The following is a 21708-nucleotide window of genomic DNA, read 5'->3' on the forward strand; positions in this document are numbered from 1 at the left end:
ATATTCTAGATCTTTACATAAAGATACGACTGTAACAATAACTCAATCTGGCAAATGTTCTGGGTGAGAAAAGAACAAACAAAAGAACAAACAACACTTCTCTTTCATAGTAATCCATTATTATTGTAAAATGAGTCTTGTTTCAATGAAATGTCTTGGAGAGCTGTCATATTTGAGGCGGGAGATGCCTGAGTTTACTTGAGACTGCAGAGCTACTATAAGCTTTATTCAAACACAGGTGGGGAACTCAACACAAGTTCGGGGAGTCAACTCCTTCCACTTGTTTTAGGTACCTAACTTACACACCTAAATTGGGTTTGTAGTCGTAATGGCTGCTCCACTGAAGAGAAACAAACCAAATGGAAATTCAGTGCTGCTTGCTCTGAATCATCCCCTGGTGTGGCTCTTTTGTGCCTCCAATGAAGACGTGAGGGGTTAGGCTTCCCAGGTGCCCCGTGCAGGGATCCCAGCTGAATGCTGAGGATGAGGTGGTGTCAAATCTCCTGTTGCCTCCTACGGGGCAAGTGGGATGAATGTGGCCAAGGCCAGAGAGCCCTATTCCTGTATTACCTTCTATGTGCAGCACTAGATGGAAGATGATGAAAACTATTCATATGGCACAAAAATTAGCCCTTAGGAAGAAGGCATGTGTGAGCTGAAGTATCTCGTGCAGAGTGGCTGCATGCATGTCTGGCTTTTGGGACACAAAGCCCAAAGCTATTTTCATGACTCCTTTTACCCAGAGATACAGAGGGGACAAATTACCTGCAGAGACAGGCTGATGTTAAGTTCGACTCTGGAAGCTGCAGAATGCCTGCTGGGGCTTGTTCAGCACACTTGGGTTCGGTCGTTTCATTTGATGCTAATGGCGTGTCATGCTTTGTAGGATTAAAGGACACTGCAAACACTGAGTCATTGTACTTGCCTATCTGCAGGTTGGGTAGTATTAATGAAGACTTAAAAGTAATCAGTTGTGTAACTGTGTATTGTATAACTGTAATGTTTGTAAAATTATATAACAGTATGTATTATGCAATATATAATACAAATTTTATAATATAACTTTAAGCATGGACCATATCTGGCAAAAATAAACTGAAACACAAAATAGGTAATGACTTCCTATATAAGAGCATTTTTTTATTAAATAAAGATTGCAGTATGTAAAAAAGACTTTTTGACAAAATAACATTTCTTAGCAAACCATTTAAGAGTTCTGATTCTAGCACTCCATATTTGAATTTTAATAGAGACAGTATAATGGTGTAGGCATGGATCTTTCTGTTCTTATATTAAATTTTATATAGCCCTTTTTACTTAAGGAAGTTTAGCGCTTAGAGATGTAATTCCATAAAGTTATTTATTCTAGCTATATCTTTACTCTAGCTATTCTAGCTTTATCTTTTTTTTTTTTTTTTTTTTTTTTTTTTTTGGGTAATACAGTTTAGAATGAAAAAATAGCTTAATATTTGATTGAATCTTCACTTTGAAAATAGCAGAAAATATCAAGATTTTACCTAGACATGTATTTTGTCTTTCTGGCCAAACTGTTGCCACATTTATCCTCTAACAGCAGAATTTTTGCTGAATCTTTCATGTTTGTTTTCACACAGAGAGTTTGGATGGCGGGATCCAGAGCTTCCAGAAGTTATACAGATGTTACAGCATCAATTTCCCTCAGTACAGTCCAATGCTGCAGCCTACTTACAACACCTCTGTTTTGGAGACAATAAAATAAAAGCAGAGGTAAGATCTGTAATTCTTTTATTTTCAACTGTGATGCTGTCTGCCATTTATCCCCACCATTATTTATATGTATTTTTAGAAGAGTTAAAACAGAAATCTTGTATATGTGTCTGGACCAATTTTTTCAAGGTTTCACTTAAGTCACTTGTTACTGTTAGAGAAAGGAAGATTGCAGAAAACATTATTGTCACTCATTTGGATGGCTTTTTTGGTTTTGGTTATGAGTATTTTGGTTGATTGCATACCATTTAAACACTATCAGTAGTTGTTTCTAAACAGCTAGTGGTATAGTCTTGATCCCACTGAAGCATTTTGTTAGGATTTTCATAGACAGAAGATTGGACACTAATACAAACGCACACAAAATGAGAAATAAACAAACTTACCGTGAATCAAAGCCTGCTTTAATGTACAACTGTGTGACTAGAGATTAATTTCACTGGGTTTGTAGCTTGAACTGTGATAGTTGTTCTATGATCTTGAAATTCAGTGCAGATTGTACCTAAAATGTAATTCAAAAGGCAACACAGACTTTGTTCTGTACCTGTTGCTGATCTGTACATCTTGCTTGCTTGTTCCCCATGGTTGATGGGACGAATTCAGCTTTTGGCACAAGTTAAAACAGAAGGAAGGCAGCACTGAGGGATCTGACAAACACACAGGAGTCAATTAAAATTGAATGAGTGAAGCTGTTACCAGCCCCAGCTGCCTCCCTGGCCCTCTCAAAAATACTGCTAATCAGGGACACGTGGAGTGCACATAAATCCATGCCTGTACTGGCATCCCTTACCCTGGTATATAGAGGTGAACTGAGATCAAGATCTGCTATTACTTGTTTGTCTGAGCTGTGAAGTGATGCTGGCTTGCTAGCCCTCATTACCCTCTCACTCAACACACTGCACACCACAGCAGCTTTCCCTTTGGGGCTTTTTCATGCCGGGGAAATTCCCAGGTGAGTAGGTAAGCGTACTGTCTGTTGGCATTGGCAGTGTGTATACATCACCCCAAACATCTCAGAAATAATAATAATAATAAATAATTAAAAAGTTAAAGAGAAGAAAAGAGAACTCTGTTACAGGTACAGCTGAAAGTTTCAGTACACACTCTCCCTCTACTCTTTTCTCCATCCTTAGTTCACTAATTAGTTTCTCAGTAAAGGAATTGATCAGTCACTGAGAAAAGGCAGTTAAATGACTAGGGCAATTTGTTCATTGTACAATCTGTGCTTCCTCCTGTTAGCCATAGATTGAGAGCTCTTAGGTAGCTATCACATTTGAGGGAAGAAAATGGTTTGATTTTTCCCCCTAACTATTAAGGGAAAAATCACCTATAAGACTAGCTGTTGTCAATGTGACCCATGCTGTTAGGACATCAGCCTTTGTAAGCTTTGGACTCACCACCTGGGAGGGTGAGAGTTGTCCTGGGTCTGGCTGGGATGGAGTTAACTTTCCCTGCAGCAGCCCACACAGTGCTGTGCTCTGAACATGTAGCTAGAGCAGCAGTGGTATCACACCAGTGTTGTGTCTGCTGCTGAACAGTGCTGGCACAGCGTCAGGACTCCCTCTAACGCCCTCCAGAGCCACCAGGCTGGGGGTGGGCAAGAGGTGGGGAGGGGACATCACCAGGGCAGCTGACCTAAACCAACCAAAGGGATATTCTATACCATGTGGTGTCACACTCAGCAATAAAAGGTTTCCTTTCCCCTTTAGTTAAATTATTTTGTTTTCCATTAATAATAATTTTACCTTATTAATTTCTTTTCATTTAGTTAAATTGTCCTTATCTCAACCAGTGAATTGCTTTTTTTTCTTTGCTTCTTCCCCTCCTTTTCTGAGGAGGGGGAGTGAGAGAGTGGCTGTGGTGGAGTTCAGCTTCCTAGCAGGGTAAAACCACCACAGAATATAGCAACATCAAACAGGCTAACACAAGGCAGCTCTCTGCAGTGCTTCTCTGAAAAAGGACAGCAGATGAGATGAGGATTTCCCACTTTATTTGCTATTATTCAGGGCTTTGATGTACTCCTCTCACTAGAATAGGTAAACTGTCTTTGGAAACAAGCCAAAATCCATATTTTTTTCAACAGCTCACTGGAGAATAAATATTCATTCAAACTTCTAGTACTGTGAATTTTTTTAAGAAGACAAAAAAAAATGTATCATCGTATTTTCTAATGCTTTATGAAACTTTTTAAACTATGGCATGGAATGCTACCAAACTATTTTATCTGCATCTATCTCCCTATAGCTTTTAACCAGAAGTACATTTTGTGTTTATGCCATGATTCAGCCAAACACTTAAACATTTTGGGTGTGCTTCTTGGGATCAGGAGCTTCCCCAGGGGATAGATAGCATGCCTAAGGTCTGCTTAGGTTCTCCACTGAAAAATAATTTTTTGAGGAGCCGTTTCTGTGAGGAGATCAAACTTCTGTCAATAACGGGAATGTTATACCAGATCTCAACCCCAAAGTTGGCCAAATTCGTACTAGGCTTTTGCCCAGCCAGAACTTGAGTGGTTCTGCTAAACCTAATGGGACAAAGCACATGCTAACTCTTAAGGATGTGTCTGAATTACAAGCTGAAAGAAGATGCTAAGTAATAGTTGTAGTTGTAGCTCTAGTTGTGCCACCCATGATGACAGGGAAGTGTACCAGCTCGAATGCCAGGTGGATAGAAAAGAAGCTCCAGGACTAATTTTTATTTTCCTTGCAACCTATTTTCAAATTAGTAATTAAGAAATTGTGAAGTCCAAATGTGAGTTTGGGATTACACAGCTGAAAAATTCCTATTCTTTTGAAGCATAGAAAACTCTTTTCTTTCACCGAATACCAACATAGCAAATAACTTGGACTAAGGAAAGAAAACTGCCTTGATGGCCTTTCAAACTCTGGAGAAAGGCCAAACATAGGAACATGTAAATTAAGAAAACTGCTGGTGTTTCATAATCCTGACAGTCAGTGAGGGAAAGCAAATTGGCTGAATTCAGTAGTTTATATAAGTGTTAATGTGTAACATAGCCTTGAACGTCATCATGCACATGCAGAGAATTAATATTACTATGCAACGATTTAGACCGTGGTAGTGTGAAATTTGAAATGCAGTGTAGTTGTTAAAGTTTCAACTCTGGAAGTTACCTGATAAAAAAAAAAAAAGTAGCATTCACTTACTTATCAATAATGAACATCAAATTGTCACTCTGTAATGAAAGTCTATTTTATCATGTAGTTCTAGAAATAACGATTTTGAAATAAATTCGCTATTATTTTAAGCATGATTTATGCTATATTGTCTACCAAAAAGGTGATTAATGATTTTTCATCAGAACTTGACCATTCTTTCATTCTTCCAGTTTTGTTTTTGTGTAGTGATAAACTTGTCCTACTCTTAGGAGCGTTTAGTGATATGTTATAAAATTCATCCAGATGTACATGGAGGTCTGAAGCCTTTATATTCCTTCTGAGTAGCATAGCATCAACTAAAATTTAGGCAAATAGGAATGGAAAGCAGCAGCTGAGACTATATACATTTCTGATATGCTAACACCTTTTAGGGTTTTACTAACATGTTTTTCTGTTCTAAAATATTTTAATTTCTGTTGCTGAAGTGTGGAAAATTACCCCTTGCTTCCTCTCTGTCATTGCCAAGACAAGGAAGTAGAAATGCTCTATAGAAGACAACCTTGAAAAAGAAATTCTGTCCAAAACACCAAGTACAGCTAGGGAAAAGAACTTTTTCATCTAATCTTGATTGTGTTCTTTATGTTAGGTGTTATTTCTAACCCACATGTTGATCTCAGGATTTCTTTTAAATTTGATGATATCACTCTAATTGCATCTTTATTTCTGCATAAGTGTAAAAGCCCTGCTCGTTCTTTTATGCAGCAGCTCTTTCAGACCAATGAGATCTGCAAATGCCCTCCTTTAACTCAAAAGACTTTCAGACAAAGTTGGTAACTGTTCACGTGAAGATGCTCCAGGCTGGCTACAGAGCTGTTGGAAGTAATTTATTTTTTCAAGCAGACTCACACACAAAATAATAATAAAATAAATAAACTTTCTGGAAACTTCTGGAGTGAAATAGGTTTTAGATTTCTATTAGAATTTTCGTTTTTCCCCTTCCAGCCCTGAACATGCTAGTACTATGTAAATGTGATAAGCAGTGACACTTGGTAAAGATGGTGTTGTTACTGCTTGAAGATGCTGCTGCTTTATTCAGCTCAAAACAGTTCAGTCTTTATTTAAAAGTATGATTGCAGCTGCTGGTCTCACCTGGAAGTTTTCCTCACATGCCACTTCTGAATCTCCTTAAGTATTGCTGGCTGTAAGACGATCACTACAGCTGTTGTCAGTAGCATTTCTAATTCTCTACTGGTATGCCCTGTGCTTGGTGCTTAAGTGGTGCAACAGACTAGTATTAGAGCAGAGTTGAGTAACATTGATTATTTTTGCTAATATCTGATAGTTTTTCTTTTTTCAGAATAAAACAACAATCCTAGCTGAAGATCTCACATACGTGAAAGGGGACATAGGTAGGGAGAAGGCTAAAGATTGTAAATATTCTGAGGCAGCCCATTATAGATAGGCATCATAATTCTGAAAGGCAGAATTTCAGAATGCTTTAGAGATTTATCACGTAAATTAGGCTTTCATTGATAACAGTGAAGAATGCGACTAGAATGCAAAAGGAAAGGAGGAAAGGGGTTTAGATCAGATATTTGAAGGCAAATGCAAAGCTATCAGGCAAAAGAGCACAAGAAGGGTCTTTCAGATCGCATTTTGTCCTTAGGAGAGGGCTTTTACACCAACAATAGTGAGATTGTGTGCAGAGCCAGAGTAGTTAGCCCTGGATGCCAGAAAGGAACAAACATGGGATATAGGAAAAGAGCAGCATTTTAGATTAGTCAGCAGAGAACATTTCTTTAAAAGAGCACATTCTATTAAACACAGGATTCATTCTTCTACAGCAATTTTTCTTCCTGTAATGACAGCTTACTCCTTTGTATGAGGTCGCCATATAAAAGGATTGAGTTGTGCAGTTTCACACGCCAACACCATTTCACTCTCATGGAACATGGCAACCTGCCATCAGCTGCAAAGGTGTAACAGGTCACTCAGGGTTTTTGGCACCAATGACTCCCTTCTGCAAGCTAGGAAATTAATTTTAGCTATCAAAGCCATAACACGTGGACATCCTTATCTCAGGAAAACTGTGCAAAGATGCCAAGAACACTAACTGCTGGACTGTCCTGCCTGCAGTCTTCCCTTGCATCCCTAATAAACCCTGATGCATTGGACAGTTTCCTGTTTATCTTGTATAGTCACTTCACAGTCTTAGAAGAAAAGTATCAGTCCAGACATTACTGCATGGAGTTCAAAAAAATGAATGATTGCATGCCTAAAGTGTTCATTTTCTCTTCCTCAAAACCATGATTCACGTTCATTTTGTCATTAACTTTAAAAGTGTTTCTGCATCTTCTCCTATGAGTTCTTCAGAATATGCCCAGAACCTTTTCAACAAGGTCCCACCGTTCTTTCATATGTTATTCAGAGTGCATAGGCTATGAGTTTAGTAACTCATTTATCCTCATTATTTTTATAATGTTGCTGTTGATGTCATTTGTGAGAGCTTGATAAATATATGTTTTTCTTTCTCATTCGCTACTCTGGTAAGTGCACAGTAGCCCATTTGATTGAAATGGAAGATGAATCACAGAATCACTGAATGGTTTGGGCTGTAAGGGACCTTAAAGATCACCCAGTTCCAACCCCCTGCCGTGGGCAGGGACACCTCCCACCAGACCAGGTTGCCCAAAGCCCCATCCAGCCTGGCCTAGAACACCTCCAGGGATGGGGCATCCACAGCTTCTCTGGGCAACCTGTTCCCTCACCACCCTGATGAACATAAACAGTGTAAGAAAAACATCTTGTTGTATAATGTAAGTTAGTTCATCATCTTCCAAGATATATTTTATTCTCTCCTGTATATCTTTTACTTCAGTAGTTCATGTAATTGCATTGTTGTACTAACTTTGATATCACCCATAGTGCCACCAGACCCATGATGGTCAAGGATACTTACGTGCCTTTCTCTAGAAGGGCTTTGTCCCAGGGAGTACATAACACATAGTTTTTGGTGATGGACAAATGGTTCGTGTGGTGTGACTTATAGGTCTGCTAGCAAACATTGTCAGAATTCATTAGTCCTTAGTATATGAAGGATCCTGTGGAGAGGTCGGAGGTACTCTCATCATCCTTGCCTTCCAATAATGTTCTTCTCCTGTCTTTCCTTTAATATCTCTTTAGTTAAAGGCTGGAATTTGGCTTGTCCAGTTGTAATACTGTCAGGCTTCTATTAGAGACACAATATAAACTCCTTTAATCTCTTCCTGAAAGATGATACAGACACAGCATTTAATTTAAATGGAAGAAGTATCTCATAGGTTATACTGAAAAGTAATGAGAAATTGCAGAGACTCTAAAACATTTGCTGCAAGTGCATACTTTTTCTACATGTTTCTTTGTAGACAGAGATAGAAGAGAAAGATAGGGAAAATATGAGAAAATGTCATAAATGATGTACAGATGAGGTAATCATGTATACCGGGGTATATCTGAAATAAATCAGCTTACAGTGAAAGCATATGACTAAGGTTCAAGCCCTAGGTTCATTTTTAGCTGTGTATTACCATGGGCTCTCCTGTAAAATGAGGATGATAATTTTATTCTACTTATTTTATTTTACTCTTCTCAAGGGTGATAAGTTGGCAGAAACAACCTGTCGATAAGACAACTGTGCAGTTTCAGGTTGAAAAGTTTTGTGAGGGTTTTCCCACTTGGCTTGCTTTCAAGGTACTTTTGTGAAATACCCAAATGGTGCTGAAATGCCAAATCCTTCTCTTTGATACGGACGCTTGTGAGAGCAGAGGAGCTCCCTAGCTGAGCAGCGAGTGTGTGAGAGGCTTATCCCATGCCTCTGTTTCAGTGCTTAGGTATGTCCTTCATGCATGGCAGCTTCAGGAGTTGGAAAGTTGCTCAAAGGAGGCGTCAGAGGTTTGCGCTCAATGTGGCTGGGCACAAAATCCTGGATCCTTACTGGCAGCAGGCTCTTGTATAGGGCCAAAATCCCTTTTGTTTCCCTTCCATATGGGCTGGAGGGAAGGGTGCAAGGCTGCATCCCAGTGGTCCTGATCTGTCCTGTTTGCCTAGCCCAGTGGCTCCTGTGCCATTTTCTGAGTCACATTAACTTAGAGTGGGATGTAGGGACTGAAGACATATTTACCTCCATCCTACTAGAAGACTGATAAAGCACAAGTCTGGAACATGTTGCAGCCAACTCCTCTGTTTTGTTAGGTTTTTAGAAATTACACATTTTTTTCTTCCTATGATCAAGATCTCATCACTCAGATATGGTAACTGACTTGTCTCGCCTATTTCCTTCTTTCCATGTGAGAAGTTTTCTTAAAAGCAGCCTTTGCTTTTTGCTGTTGGTGGTTCTTATTTTTTGTTAATTAGCCCCCGTTGATCCTTTCTGCAGAACTACATAACCTCTTACAAACTCTCTGCTCCCTTCCATTTTATTTATTCCAGTAGTCAGTGGTTTAAGGTGTATTTCTGTGTTAAGGAAGGCAGATGTAATCAGTCTGTTTCTCCAGAGTATAACAGTGATTTCTGTACTTCAAGCCCATCTCTATTGATATATGTACAGGAGAGTACAGTTTATAGCATTTTAGTGACTTTAGCACTAGTTTTAGGTGTCTGCTTTGAATGTCCCTTTGTGCTGTCTCCCTGATACCCTCATTCCTCTTTTAGTTGAACTGTGTGGATAAAAAAGAAGCACTAACTCACCCTCTGTATCACAGCCCTCTGACTGACCATTTTCCCTCTTTAATACAAAACTGAAACAGATGGGGCAGAAATGGCTTTATTGGTCTAAACACAGTAGTCTGTGTTATCATTGTTCTTAAGACTGCTTATACTGATAATGGGCTTAAAATATTAGTATTTAGAGTAATGATAATAAAGAATATACTTCCATTCACTAGCATTAAAGTGTTATAATTAAGTCTCTTCTAATCTGAAGTGCAATGCTGAGTTCGCTTTAGTTACTAAATAATGCTTATCAGAATATATCAATCTGTTCTTCTTGCTAATAAATTCCAGAAACATGGTTCACTGTAAAATTACAGGCCTTTTCACTCTGTTTTTAAAAAAGCATGAGCCCACCTTTTAGGAGGAAGGAATTAAACTGGTCATCTTACTTTCAAAAGCATTGCTGAATGCATTTCTCTGATCAGTTTCACAAGTTAGTTTATGCACTACAGCTTTGTGACATTTATCCCTTCCGACAACAGAGTGCATGTCTTTGCTTTGTGCACAGTCTTTACATGCAATTAGACCGAGTATTAATGAATGTCACTGAGTGCTGTACTGCGTGTACACAACCTGTTCTTTCTGTACAGAGTGGCATTTTACACTCTAGGGTCCCTCAGTGGTCATTTAACCATGGTTACTCTCAATTTCGTTGTCAGGATATTGTGCCGGAATTATAATAATAATTTACCATGTGCCTGGCATATTTCACTTGATACAACTGGGAAAATATTACAGTTGTTAAATAAACAAGTTAATGACAAGCCCCACCAGAGTAACATTTGGTTAAAACAGAAAATAGAAGTTAGGATGCAGACTGAAGGCTGCTCTGCAAAACAGTAGCAGATCAGCAAGGATCAGTTCTCATCTTTGTTCTCCTCTGCACTGCTAAGGACCTTGATTAATGCTTTGGCTTTGCTTTGTTCACATTTTGAAATTATTCCTTTTGGAAATCAGCCTCAACTGGGAATAAAGCATCAGTCATGTGAAGTGACGTGGTTTCAGAAATAAATAAACAAAAGTATACGATTTCGTAAATGTTATTGAAAATCTAATTGTAGTTAATTGCAGTTATTTTTCGAGTTATTGCTAGATAAGCAAAATTTAGGCACTTTGCATACTTTCTGTTTTCAGTCATTTTGCACGGTTGCATTGTTTTCATCTCTCAAAGAGGCTCGATGAAATGAATTTACAAAGTGACTGAAAACATTATTATTTTGCAAAATGATGGGCTTCATATTGAGAACATGTATCAGTATTTTTACCACTCACCCCACTTTATACTACTTTCCTGTTTCTCCCCCAACGCCACCCCATTATTCCCTCTCCAGATGAGAGTTTTGCCAGTTTTGCCCACTCTTCCCAGAAATTTCTCTGAGATACGTTTTTCTATGATGCTAATAAGTAGTCAGTTTGCCTCTGAATAAGCAACCTTGTATAAAAGAATTTTAGGCAATAAATTCAATTAGCCAGAAAATTCAGATGTGAACATCTGGTGACAATGCTTTTCACACCATTAGGAGGAAAGAAAAAAAACGCTATTGTGTGCAGAAGATGAATGCCTTCATGCTACGTCTTACGGCTTGCAGCAGGTGCAGAAAGAACATCGCGGTGTTCCTTGAACATCTCTCATCAGCCTGGGAAAACTGTCCTGGTTGCATTGAAACATTTGTAAAAGCTTTGTCTTTTGTATTTGAAAATACTAGGCTGTAGGAAGGAAAGGTAATGCACATTGAAAGGCAGCGTCATCTGACATAAGTAATATGGTGTTCCCACATTGTGAATGGGCACTAAATACATCTGCAGCTTTTTGAAAAAGCATAATGTTCTAGTGTACATTCCAGGGATTTTTGTCCATACATAACCCTTCTGCCAATTGCATCTCTGATTTATGAGGCCAGTGTATGAATGGAGGAGATTACTTTCCTGTTATAGAGCATACTTTTTTATTACTGTTCTCATCACGCAACAAGCCAAGGTAAAACTTCATACACACTGTATATAAATAAAGGAGATCAATATCAATATCTGTAATTTGATGCTTTCTCAAGATACCTATAGTAAAAAGGTTGGCAGCAAAATGATTTCAATAAGGTCAGTGTTAGTCCTGATAGAAAAGCTGCATCAAATGAAGCATCTAATGTAAAGACCATCAGATGATCATCAGAATGTTTTTAAAAATACAGAGGTGGCTGTCACTTAACTATTGAGAGCAGTTGCAGCAGAAAGCACCAGTTTCTAGAGTCATGAGGATGCCTAAGGCTCTGAGATTAAAATTACTACCTATCTATCCAGCCACTGAAAAAAAATGTTTGAAGCTACTTGAACCAAAGAGTCTAAGTAATCTTGAAGTAAACTTGAAGCAGTGATGCTGAATTTGGTCCTGCTGTTCTAGATTCACACAGGCATCGCTCAGAGAAGAGTTTGTCTCATGCCGCAAAGAAAATAAAAGCATAACCAAGAGAAATAAAAGCAAGGTATAAAAATCATCCATTCAGAAGTCTGAAGCACGACAGTGCATTTTGTACTGATCATGGGCCTGCTTCTTCCCTTCTCCTCATCCCAGAAAAGTACTGCTTGAACGATAAAAGGCTGCCGTTTTTAAGGCTGGTGTCTTGTACAGGCCTTGGTTCAGGCAGAAGAGGAAATACATTAGATCTGTGAGCTGTGGTTTGACAGATTATTTGGAATATAGTAACTTTTTTAGTTTCACAAAGAGGTTTGATTTGTTCCTGCATGCTTACCTGTATAAAAATTAAGGATTTATAAATCTGGATAAAAACTAAGGATTGTAATACCCATTCTGAACCTTCTTTAATAGGTCTGAGTCAGACCATTACATCTGAGCTGTTGCTGCCACTGTAGTTGCTGAAGAGCAGATGGGAAATACTGCTCACCAGTGTCACCAGCACTGCTGGATCTGGCTGGGTACTTCCCCAGATATAACGCAGATACATGGTTAACCAAGCAAGGAACTAAAGAAAGGGACATAATTTGTACTCCAGACACAAGTATTACAGGTTTGGGGTTGTTTTCTTGTTGTTTGAAATTGCTATTTTGCTATTCTTATGTCCAAGACAACTGAAAAATTGCCACAATTCACAGTCTTGTTTCCAAAGCCATATCATAGCAGAAACACAGAGGTAGTCTACCATAAATGAAAGTAATGCCTAATACTATGGTACATGGGGCATCAGAAGAAAGTTGTGAGACATAGAAAAGAAAAGAAACTTGACCAAGGCAAAGGAAAAAAAAAATCAAACCCATATAAGCATGTGTTTATGTATACCTAAAACTTTGTATATTGAACTGTGAGCATTATGAAGTCTATAAGATGAGAAAGAGACAGATGCTTGTGCTGATTTTCACTCTGTTTATAATAGTAGTGTAAATGGGGAAGTGTAAGAAAGGTTATGTAGTGCAGCTTTGTATTAGAACTCTTGAATTACACATTATAGTCGTAGCTGTGCCATAGCCTTCCTTTGTGACCTTAGGCAAATAATGTAATTTTACTTGCACAAGTTTCTATATATCAAGAGTATTAGCAAACCTTTCTTACAAAGGCACGTGTTGTGAGAATACATTAACTAGGTTTTGAGACAGTAACTATCTCCCAAATATCTTATCTAAGCTAGAAAATTCTTATGTGACTGAGAGATTCTTTGGAAGATAAATACATCAGTTAAGATAATACTTTTTGTTCAAGTTGCAGTAGAGAATGTCATGGGAGCAGAGGTCATCAGGTGGCAGTATGATACTTGATCTAATAACTGTTTGTAAATGTATTTTTAATCTGAGAAGTAATGGTCTGTTTATTCTGTGAGGCAAACTGCCTGAGATGGATACAGCATGTCTCAAATACGTACCTTCTTCAATTTTCAATTAGAGTTGAAATGTCAGATGTTTGTCCTTAAACGCCAAAAAAAAAAAAAAAAAAGGAATTGTCTGTGGTCTTATATGTGACCACTGTTCCATGATCGTATTTGTGTTTATGTTGAATAAATCCCACTAGTAATATGCTGAACTGAATATAGTTAATTGGCACTTCACAAATTTTCACTGACATTATGGTTATGTTCTCTGGTACTGTTTGTTAGAGTATTTGAACTACTGACCTACTTCATTTGTCTAAAGAATCTAATTTTTTTTTGCAAGGAAAGTGTTGAGTTTTCTGTATCATATTTATCTTCACAAGGAATCTGGCCATAGGAGTTAAGGGGATGTTCTTAGGTGAAGTATGTATGTTGATTTATTTTTCCCAAGAATAAATGTAATCCTTCATACTCAAAGAGATGCTTAATTCTTTTTTAATACCAGAGAGTAAATGATCCGAACCCTTGGCATTAATCATCATTTTTCATTTAATTTCAGACAGTGGTAGATCACCGCCTGAGTAATGTCTATGACTTTTGCATCCTAAATTAATATTGCTGTCGCATTATCTATTGAATGCATGCTGGTGAACCTTCTTTAATATTGTCTTTTTCAACTGTTTCAAAACAGAGAGACCACAAATTTAAAGCAATTAATTTCAATACTTTCTGGGGGCTTTGGCTTGTTTGTATCTTCCCTAATATGTGTGTGTTTGAGTCACACACCCCCAGTGATTCAAAAGCTGAAAAGCCTGGTTAATGCAAGTCATTATTGATCTGTTCATATTAGGAGATGCTGCTTTGGAGAGGGGGCTTGAAAATTGTCTTCCTGACACCTTCACATTCAGGCTCTGACTTTAGGTCAGCCCTGTGCCTGTAGATAGGAGTGTTATTTGGATAATCCTATTAGTACTGGATGTTTAGTTTTAGGATAGGATTCTTGCATGGGCCTACAAATTACTATTTGTAATGAGTATTAAGGTAAACTGCTTTACTGTAGGTAACTTTGCTAAAAGCTTGATATATAATAGGCATAGCCTTCCTACTGAGGGTGAAAAACAAACTGCATCACAGTATAGAATACATTAAGGCTTACTGACTGAGGAGGCAGCACTTTTTCAGGGCAATTTTAGAACATAATTTTGAGTCTCCTTCTGTCGGAACATGTTTTTGTGTCTATGTTGACCCCACATATAGATCCCAGGATCTAAAGAGGTCACTTAAGAGAAACACAGGGAAAAACAAATGTATATTTGGTAACAGAAATAAATATCCACTCCCAGATGGAAAACTTCTGAGTATTGACCCTGTGCTTTGAGTCATGTGTCACATAACCATTTCCCCAAATAACAACGTGATTTCTTCAAACACAGGAAAGAAGTTCCCCTCTTTTTCCACGTGCTGCAGTTTAGCATGTGGAGAACAGTTCTTATTCAACTTAAAGCAGAACATTGTATATGTACCAGTGGTTGAATTTAGTTAAATTATGCCTGTTGGCAGCTTTATGTCACCTTGGTGTCTGATCTAACTAGTCCTTAATGACAGTTCTGCAAAACCGTTCTTAAATGGGACCAAGATCCAAACCTTGATTTAGACTCCTTAAACAAATTAGACTTCTGAGCTAATGCAGCAATTTGCATAACATTCCACTCTATTTTAAGCTGAAATTGCTCAGCACTTTTTAAAACCTGTAGCAAATTGCTTTGCTAACGAGACTAAATCACTCTATGATGTTGCAGGTAAATTGGTCTGCAATAAATCTCATGTGTGTTTGCAATGTAAGGACTTTGCATTGTCTACCTGCTGCTCCATAGGCATTTCAAAAGAAATAGTGAAGAGGAATTATAGTTCAAACCAATCATTTTATTTTAAGAGAATTATTGTCCTGAATATTATTCCCTTATCCTATTTTGATGAAGATTTTTCTCCCATTTAAACTCATTCTAATTTTTAGGAATCAGCTTTTGGACGGGTCTTAACAGTTACCAGCGAGGCTGCACACTTTCCAAACCTTTCTCCAAAAAAAAAAAAAGTGTTTTTCTTCTTAGATGAAAGTTGTTTTTAATAAGGTAAACAAATAGTAAGTAATGGAAAGTTCTCGTGGAAAGGATTTCGGATTGAAATACAAAAAATAGATATGTAATAATGTTATGGATACTATATACAACTGGTCAGTGTGGCCAAGCTGCTGTGTGGGCATTGGCCTCTTGGACTGGCCTGTAGCACTGGTCTGTAAGGAGGTACCAGTGTGCTAAACTGGTTATATGTAGTCAAGGAATATCTCATAAAAATTGCACTGCCTGTCATTGTCAAAATGCCTTTGGCATTTGGTTCTGCCTTTCCTCATCCATGGAGCAGAATTGCTGGGAATCCATTTGTGTGTGAAATCATAAGCACTCATTTTGCTAGTTGGAAAACCACTCCCAGCATCTACATACATTAAAACCAATGATCACTATAAATTTCAACAACCAGTCTTCAAATGAATTGTGCTTTTAATTTGGGGTCTATTGGATATATACCATTATCAGTGCTAACAGTCAATTATTTTCCAATTGCTGCATACGTAACACAGTGGCATTGGAAATAATTTTACACGTTTAAACACTTACACTTTGACATGCTTTCTTAATAATGGAAATGTCACTGAATAAGTGGTGGATGATGTGCGTTGTGTCAATTAAGCTGACAATTAATATATGTGATGTCTCAAAAGGCTTGACTGTTAGATTATTATTTTTTTTAACTTCCTTTGGATGAAGAGTTATTCAAAAGTAATTGTTAAAAAGAATATTGAAAGTGAATATTTAGCCGTGAATTAATCTTTGCGTTGAGACTCTGGTGCTCATAATGGCTGAGCACTTACAATCTCCTGTTCCCAACAAGATATTATTTTAGAAACACACTTCTTTTTTTTTTTTGGTCACCTATTCTTAATCCACCTCTGTTTCCATTATATTTTACTTTGTGAAGCATGGTAGTTAGAATTCAATACAGAAGAGGATGTTCAAGTTATATCTACTGGCAGCATTTGAACAATATCTCAGATGCCCACTTGCTAAGTATAAATAGAAGAGGAAGGGTGTTTTAATTTCTACCACAGCAATATTTTTAGGCTGTTGGAATGCTGCATTATCTAACAGTCTTTGGCTAAACTGGTTAAAATTTGAAGTTTTACTTTTCTTTCCTTTTTATGTCTCTAGCTCTGATTTTTACAGCTTTTTAATGGATGGAAGAGGCAATTTCCATTATGCAACAATTGAAAGAGAGTCTTTTCTTTCTCTTCTTTACTGCTGGGAGGAATAGAATATTTTTTATTTCAGCATTCATTGGAGTTCAAAACAGGAGTAATAGTGAAAACACCTAATTCCTATTTGCTTTGACTTTGCTTCTGCCATAAGCAACAGCCAAATGTGAGGGCTGTTTTTCTGATAACTTTGATACATGGAAAGATGACTCACCTTTATTGTGCTCACATTTGGAAAGTTATCTCTCCTTTTAAGTAGGAGAAATAATACTTTTGATCGTAAGTCAAAGCAGGCATTCTGCTCGAGCTGACAGTCCTGGTTATCCTCGCTTTTAGGGCAAATCTTCCTCTTCCCCAGGGAAGCAAGCCAGTAGAGTTTTCACATCCAATTGTTAGACTTTAAATAGAGAGCCTGGAGGAACAGCATGGCTTCTGTGCTGAATCAGTGACAGGTAGCATGTTTTGTCAATTAAGGTCATGGACTGTAATGCTGTTACTGCTTACACTTGACAATAATTCAGTTTCAAGCTGTGTTATGATTTGTACAAGCTTCAGCATGTATTTATCATGAAAAATAACAGGGAAATTAAGAAGGCTGCAAAATATCCTACAATACTTACACTTTTTTTTATGCTTTTCCCTTGGGGGTCTCATGTTCATAAATTGTCCTTCTGACAGCTTTTAGAGCACAGAAAGTATTCTTTGACTAGAGCACTCTCAAAAAGAGTAAAGGCAATATTTAACCAGTGTAAAACAGAGCAAGAAGATACCGAAAGCTGTAGATCCAGTCATCTTTCCCAAAGGGAGTTAAATATACCCAGGGAGAGGTCCCTCGGTATTTTTTGAATGTGGCTCTGTATTTGATCCACAGACTCCAGTATTTCTGTTGGATTCGAGTAGTGCTTGAGTGCCACATAACTACCTCCTGGCTGTAGTAGTGTTCCAAGTCATTGGGACCAAACTCCACCTGCTGCTTGGAAACAGAGCAGGACATGTTATGGCATTGCATCAAAAGGTAGACACTTCTCCTTTAGACTAGGTTAAGGAGCCAGCTGGTGATTCCTCTTGTCAGCAAACATGTAAGGCTGAACATGTAACCCAGTTAAAATTTCAGGCATAGTGCAGTATATACTAACCTCAGCTATATACTTACCACTTAGAAAGCTCTGGTTGAACCTCTCCAAACCTTTGAGTGGTTTCTTTGGTCATCAGCCAGTGACCTTAGACCTGGCCTTTGGTACTGTCTCCTGTTCTGCAGGGTTTGCGAATGAGAGCATGGTTTATTACCGCTCCCATCTCACCTCTGTTTTATGCTGGACAACCATTAACCAGAAGTTCTCACAAAACAGGTGTCTTTGCATTCCAGGTATCTGCATATCCTTCATGTCCTACTATTCTTTTCTTTCCATAAATCCATGCAATCTTTTATATCAAATTAGAAAAACAAGCTATCAAATAATTCATATGCTAAAATCATACAGTAATCAAGTATATCAGCATTGATTCTGACATATTGTAGTACGTCTTGTCTGATCCTCTTGTTGGGTTAAAAAAGGGACAATATATTCAAGGGGGAATGAACTTTTATATGAGTGGCTGAGCTTAGATGTGCAGCAGAAGCAGACAGTAATTCTTCTGAATTCAGAAGTGACTGTTCAGGAATTGACCTGTGTGAGAACAGAGTTTGTCTTCTGTATTCCTTGGTAACTTGGTACTATGCTGATTAAGTGGTCATAGTAGGTAAGTAGGCTTTGTTATATTCTGTTTTCCTTTCCTCCAGATGTAGCAAGGCCGTAGCTACTAATGTGTCCATAAGTACTGCAGTAAGAAACCTTCTATCTGTATAGTCAGGAGAGAGGCAGAAGTACCTACCAAAATTCTCTGGAGGAGTGGGATTTAATGCCCCAGTGGTGTAAATTGCTGCTTATCCACCCATCCGAGTATTCTTGGGAAAGACATCTGGCAGTAGCTCTGTTGAGCTCACAGGAGCCATGACAACTTAGCTCCACAGAGAATCTGCCCAAAGAGACTCAGCAGGTCAGAATTATTCTCCTCCAGACTGCAGCTGTAACTCCATAAAGGACCTGAAGAAATAATTTAAAATTTTTCTTTGCCTCAGTTTCTGTAAGTGTGAACAAGTTCTGGTAACGTTCATCGCACTCTCATGATTTGTGAGTAGTAGTTAAACATGCTGGAGAATATAGTATTAATCAGCTATATCATATGTGATGGAAATACAAAGATGTGGTGGGACTTCTAGGAAATAATTGGCTGTTGGAAAAGCAAAAACAAAGCAACAGAGTAGTCCAGGTAGAGAACAGCATCAATAACTGAGCTCCCAGTGGTGAGGAATGAGCTCCCTTGCTGCAAGCATGACATAGCTACTTTGCCAAGTGTCTGAGCTTGGAAATTCAAGGGAAGTTTGCAAGATAAAGCTTGTCTTTCCCAGGTACCAGTAGGTTCCTTCTACAGTAGAATTGAAGAAAATTTGTCAGGTTAGGTGAAGTGTTATATATCATCAGTTTCATTTCTGTTGTATTACTTTTTTTTTCGTGACAGAAATGCATTTTAGATGAATATTTAATTCCCCTGCTTTTAAGAAACTATCTTTGAATCACTTCAGTCCACTGACAACTTCAGGTTTAGTCAAAGTATGAGTTGCATGAGATGAACACAACTGGGCTGTGCGTTACCATGGCTGAAAAGGGATGGTACAACTCAGAAATAGCATCTAAATGTGACAGAAGCAGATGTTTTCACTTCGAAAGGAGCAGAGGACAACAAAACCTGTCACTTGGCTGGTCACTAGGAGATGTAAAATGGCTTTCACCTTGGGACCAGGCTCTGGTGTCCTCTGTGTCCAAGAGGAAGAGTGGGAAAACAGCACAGGCACAGCTTGCTGCCGAGCAGTGGCTGAGCCCTTTCCTGCTTCAGATACGTTACGGCAGACTTTTTGCTCTGTAGTTAGTATTTTTTCTCATTCCTATCATCATACATAATCTTTTTTTTTTTTTTTTTTTTCAACCATGAAGCAGTTAAAACATTCATTCAACATATTGTGCTTTAAAAATATAAAACACAAAGATCAGCAGGCGGGTTTTCATTCTGTCATTCCTGATATTACTCATCACACCAGAACAACTTGTATGTTTTTCAATGGCATTTTTCTTCCATCAGATCTTATCTCTTTTCAGAGGCAGAAGTGTGAAGCTCAGTGGTTGGTTCACCTTTTGTAGTACTGATGCATAAATTTTTGTTTCTAGTCTGTTTCAGTAAATGTCATCTATTTTGTCATGTAGGTGGCTCTTCATGTGGTTTGCTTGGTCTTGAAAATCTGGTTAAGCAGGGAAGCAAATGTATTCTAATCCAAAGATTAAATGTTGGTAAATTGTAAAAGGAAGGAAACAAACAACGCCCCAGTTCCCGCTGCCCCCATCCAAACTCCTCCCAGATAGATGTGGTTGTTAATGCCTGGCTTGGACAGGAGCAACTGATTCTGGTGCACTATTAACAGTGGTAAAGGTGTGATCTGTGAGATGCGCCACAGCACATTTTCTCTTTGATCTATTTTCCTGGTTTCTGAACTGCAGGGTGTCACCATTTTTCTGAGCAGGGGAAACACAGGCTCCTAAATGGATCAGTGCAGTGTTATGCCTGCAGCTGATAGACGGTACCGATGTCCATTCCCAGCGCTGCACTCCCCGTGTGGCGCTGGCTGCTGCAGCCGTCCAAGTGACCGGAGTACTGCTCGGAAGGCTGGACATGATAAAATGACTACTTAAGGGAAGATGTTTCAGTTCATCTTTAAATAGTAGCTATCGCTTTGGTGATTAGCCCAAAGCTGCATTGTAAACGTATACACGTTATAACAATTTAATACGGTAACATCTCAGTATATCTGCTTTTTAAGCATGAAACTGCTCTATTACTGGGTCTTTCTATTATTTATTATAGAAATAGGAATATGCCAGATAAGCTGGTAGAAGAAAAGAGAGAGCTTCTATTTGATCAGTGGGTAATTTTGTATAGCTCAATTTTGGAAACTCAAAGTCTGAATCGTTTTTCCATTTATATTTGCAGTGAAGTTTGTGTTAGGTGTATGAAATGCTATATATCAGTTATACTTAAATATTTTGAAGTTAGCAGATAGAGTATGAATTTCTAATAAATTTTAATGTGGTTTGGTTAACCTTGTCCTTCTCTCAAGCCTCACCCTTGCAGACAAGCCCAAGAACAGTTACACAGCCAAGAACAACTACACAAAAATTTCCAAACTTTGTCATCATAAACTTTGATTCTAAACAAGTCTCACCCTTCTCTGCAGTTTTGAAAATACTCTATAGCTGCCTCCTCTATGATGTCTTAGGCAGAATATTAATAGAGATAGTAAAATGGCCAGGTAAAGTGCCTGGCTTGCTTTGAGCCTTCGACAACAACCCACGCAGTGAGAAAATTTTTGACAGATGTCTTTCTAACTCACTTGAACTTAGTACTCCTTGGATCATAGCTACAAGTCAGTCTGGTTTCTTAAAACTAGATCCAGGTTTGATTATTGTTTTTAGAGCAGGTAGTACCAGAGTACCCTCAAGCTGGATTTGCTGCAAAATATTTTGTAATAAGTTGTTCTTGAAATTCTTGACATCCTTGATCATCTGCTTCAAATATTTTTGTTCTTCCTGTAGAATGATATTTTATATGAGGTATTACATTAGAAACTTACTTCGTAGGCCACCTTAGGAATGAATAAAACTTCTCTCTTAAGGGTAACCCTCAAACTTAATAAAATGAACTTTCCATGATTTGTCCATCATCCTTGTCTTTCTGTTTCTGCAGTCGTCCTCATTTTTGACTTTCAACTTCACTTGTAAGACTTTTTTTTCCCAGTTTTGTTGATACAATATCCTTACAGGTACTGTAGTAGCTGCACACATTCCAACTAATTAAATGCAAAAGGAGGGACTCCGAATAATGTTACTGA

At 38.1% G+C, this 21708-nt stretch overlaps 1 protein-coding gene across 9 annotated transcripts in view; it reads left to right on the forward strand.

The window, feature by feature from the left end:
• The window catches only part of CTNND2 (catenin delta 2), a 645736-nt gene that overhangs the window by 477347 nt on the left and 146681 nt on the right, over positions 1-21708 (forward strand). For all 9 annotated transcript variants that reach the window (XR_011092756.1, XM_068670993.1, XM_068670989.1 and 6 more), the window contains one exon: positions 1614-1746. Coding sequence is in view for 8 of the 9 variants with exons in the window: in XM_068670993.1 (XP_068527094.1) it covers positions 1614-1746 (133 nt within the window). In the remaining variant the exon portion in view is untranslated. The remainder of the gene's footprint in view (positions 1-1613; positions 1747-21708) is intronic.

Source organism: Anas acuta, chromosome 2, assembly GCF_963932015.1.
Source record: "Anas acuta chromosome 2, bAnaAcu1.1, whole genome shotgun sequence".
NCBI classification, from domain to species: Eukaryota; Metazoa; Chordata; class Aves; order Anseriformes; family Anatidae; genus Anas; species Anas acuta.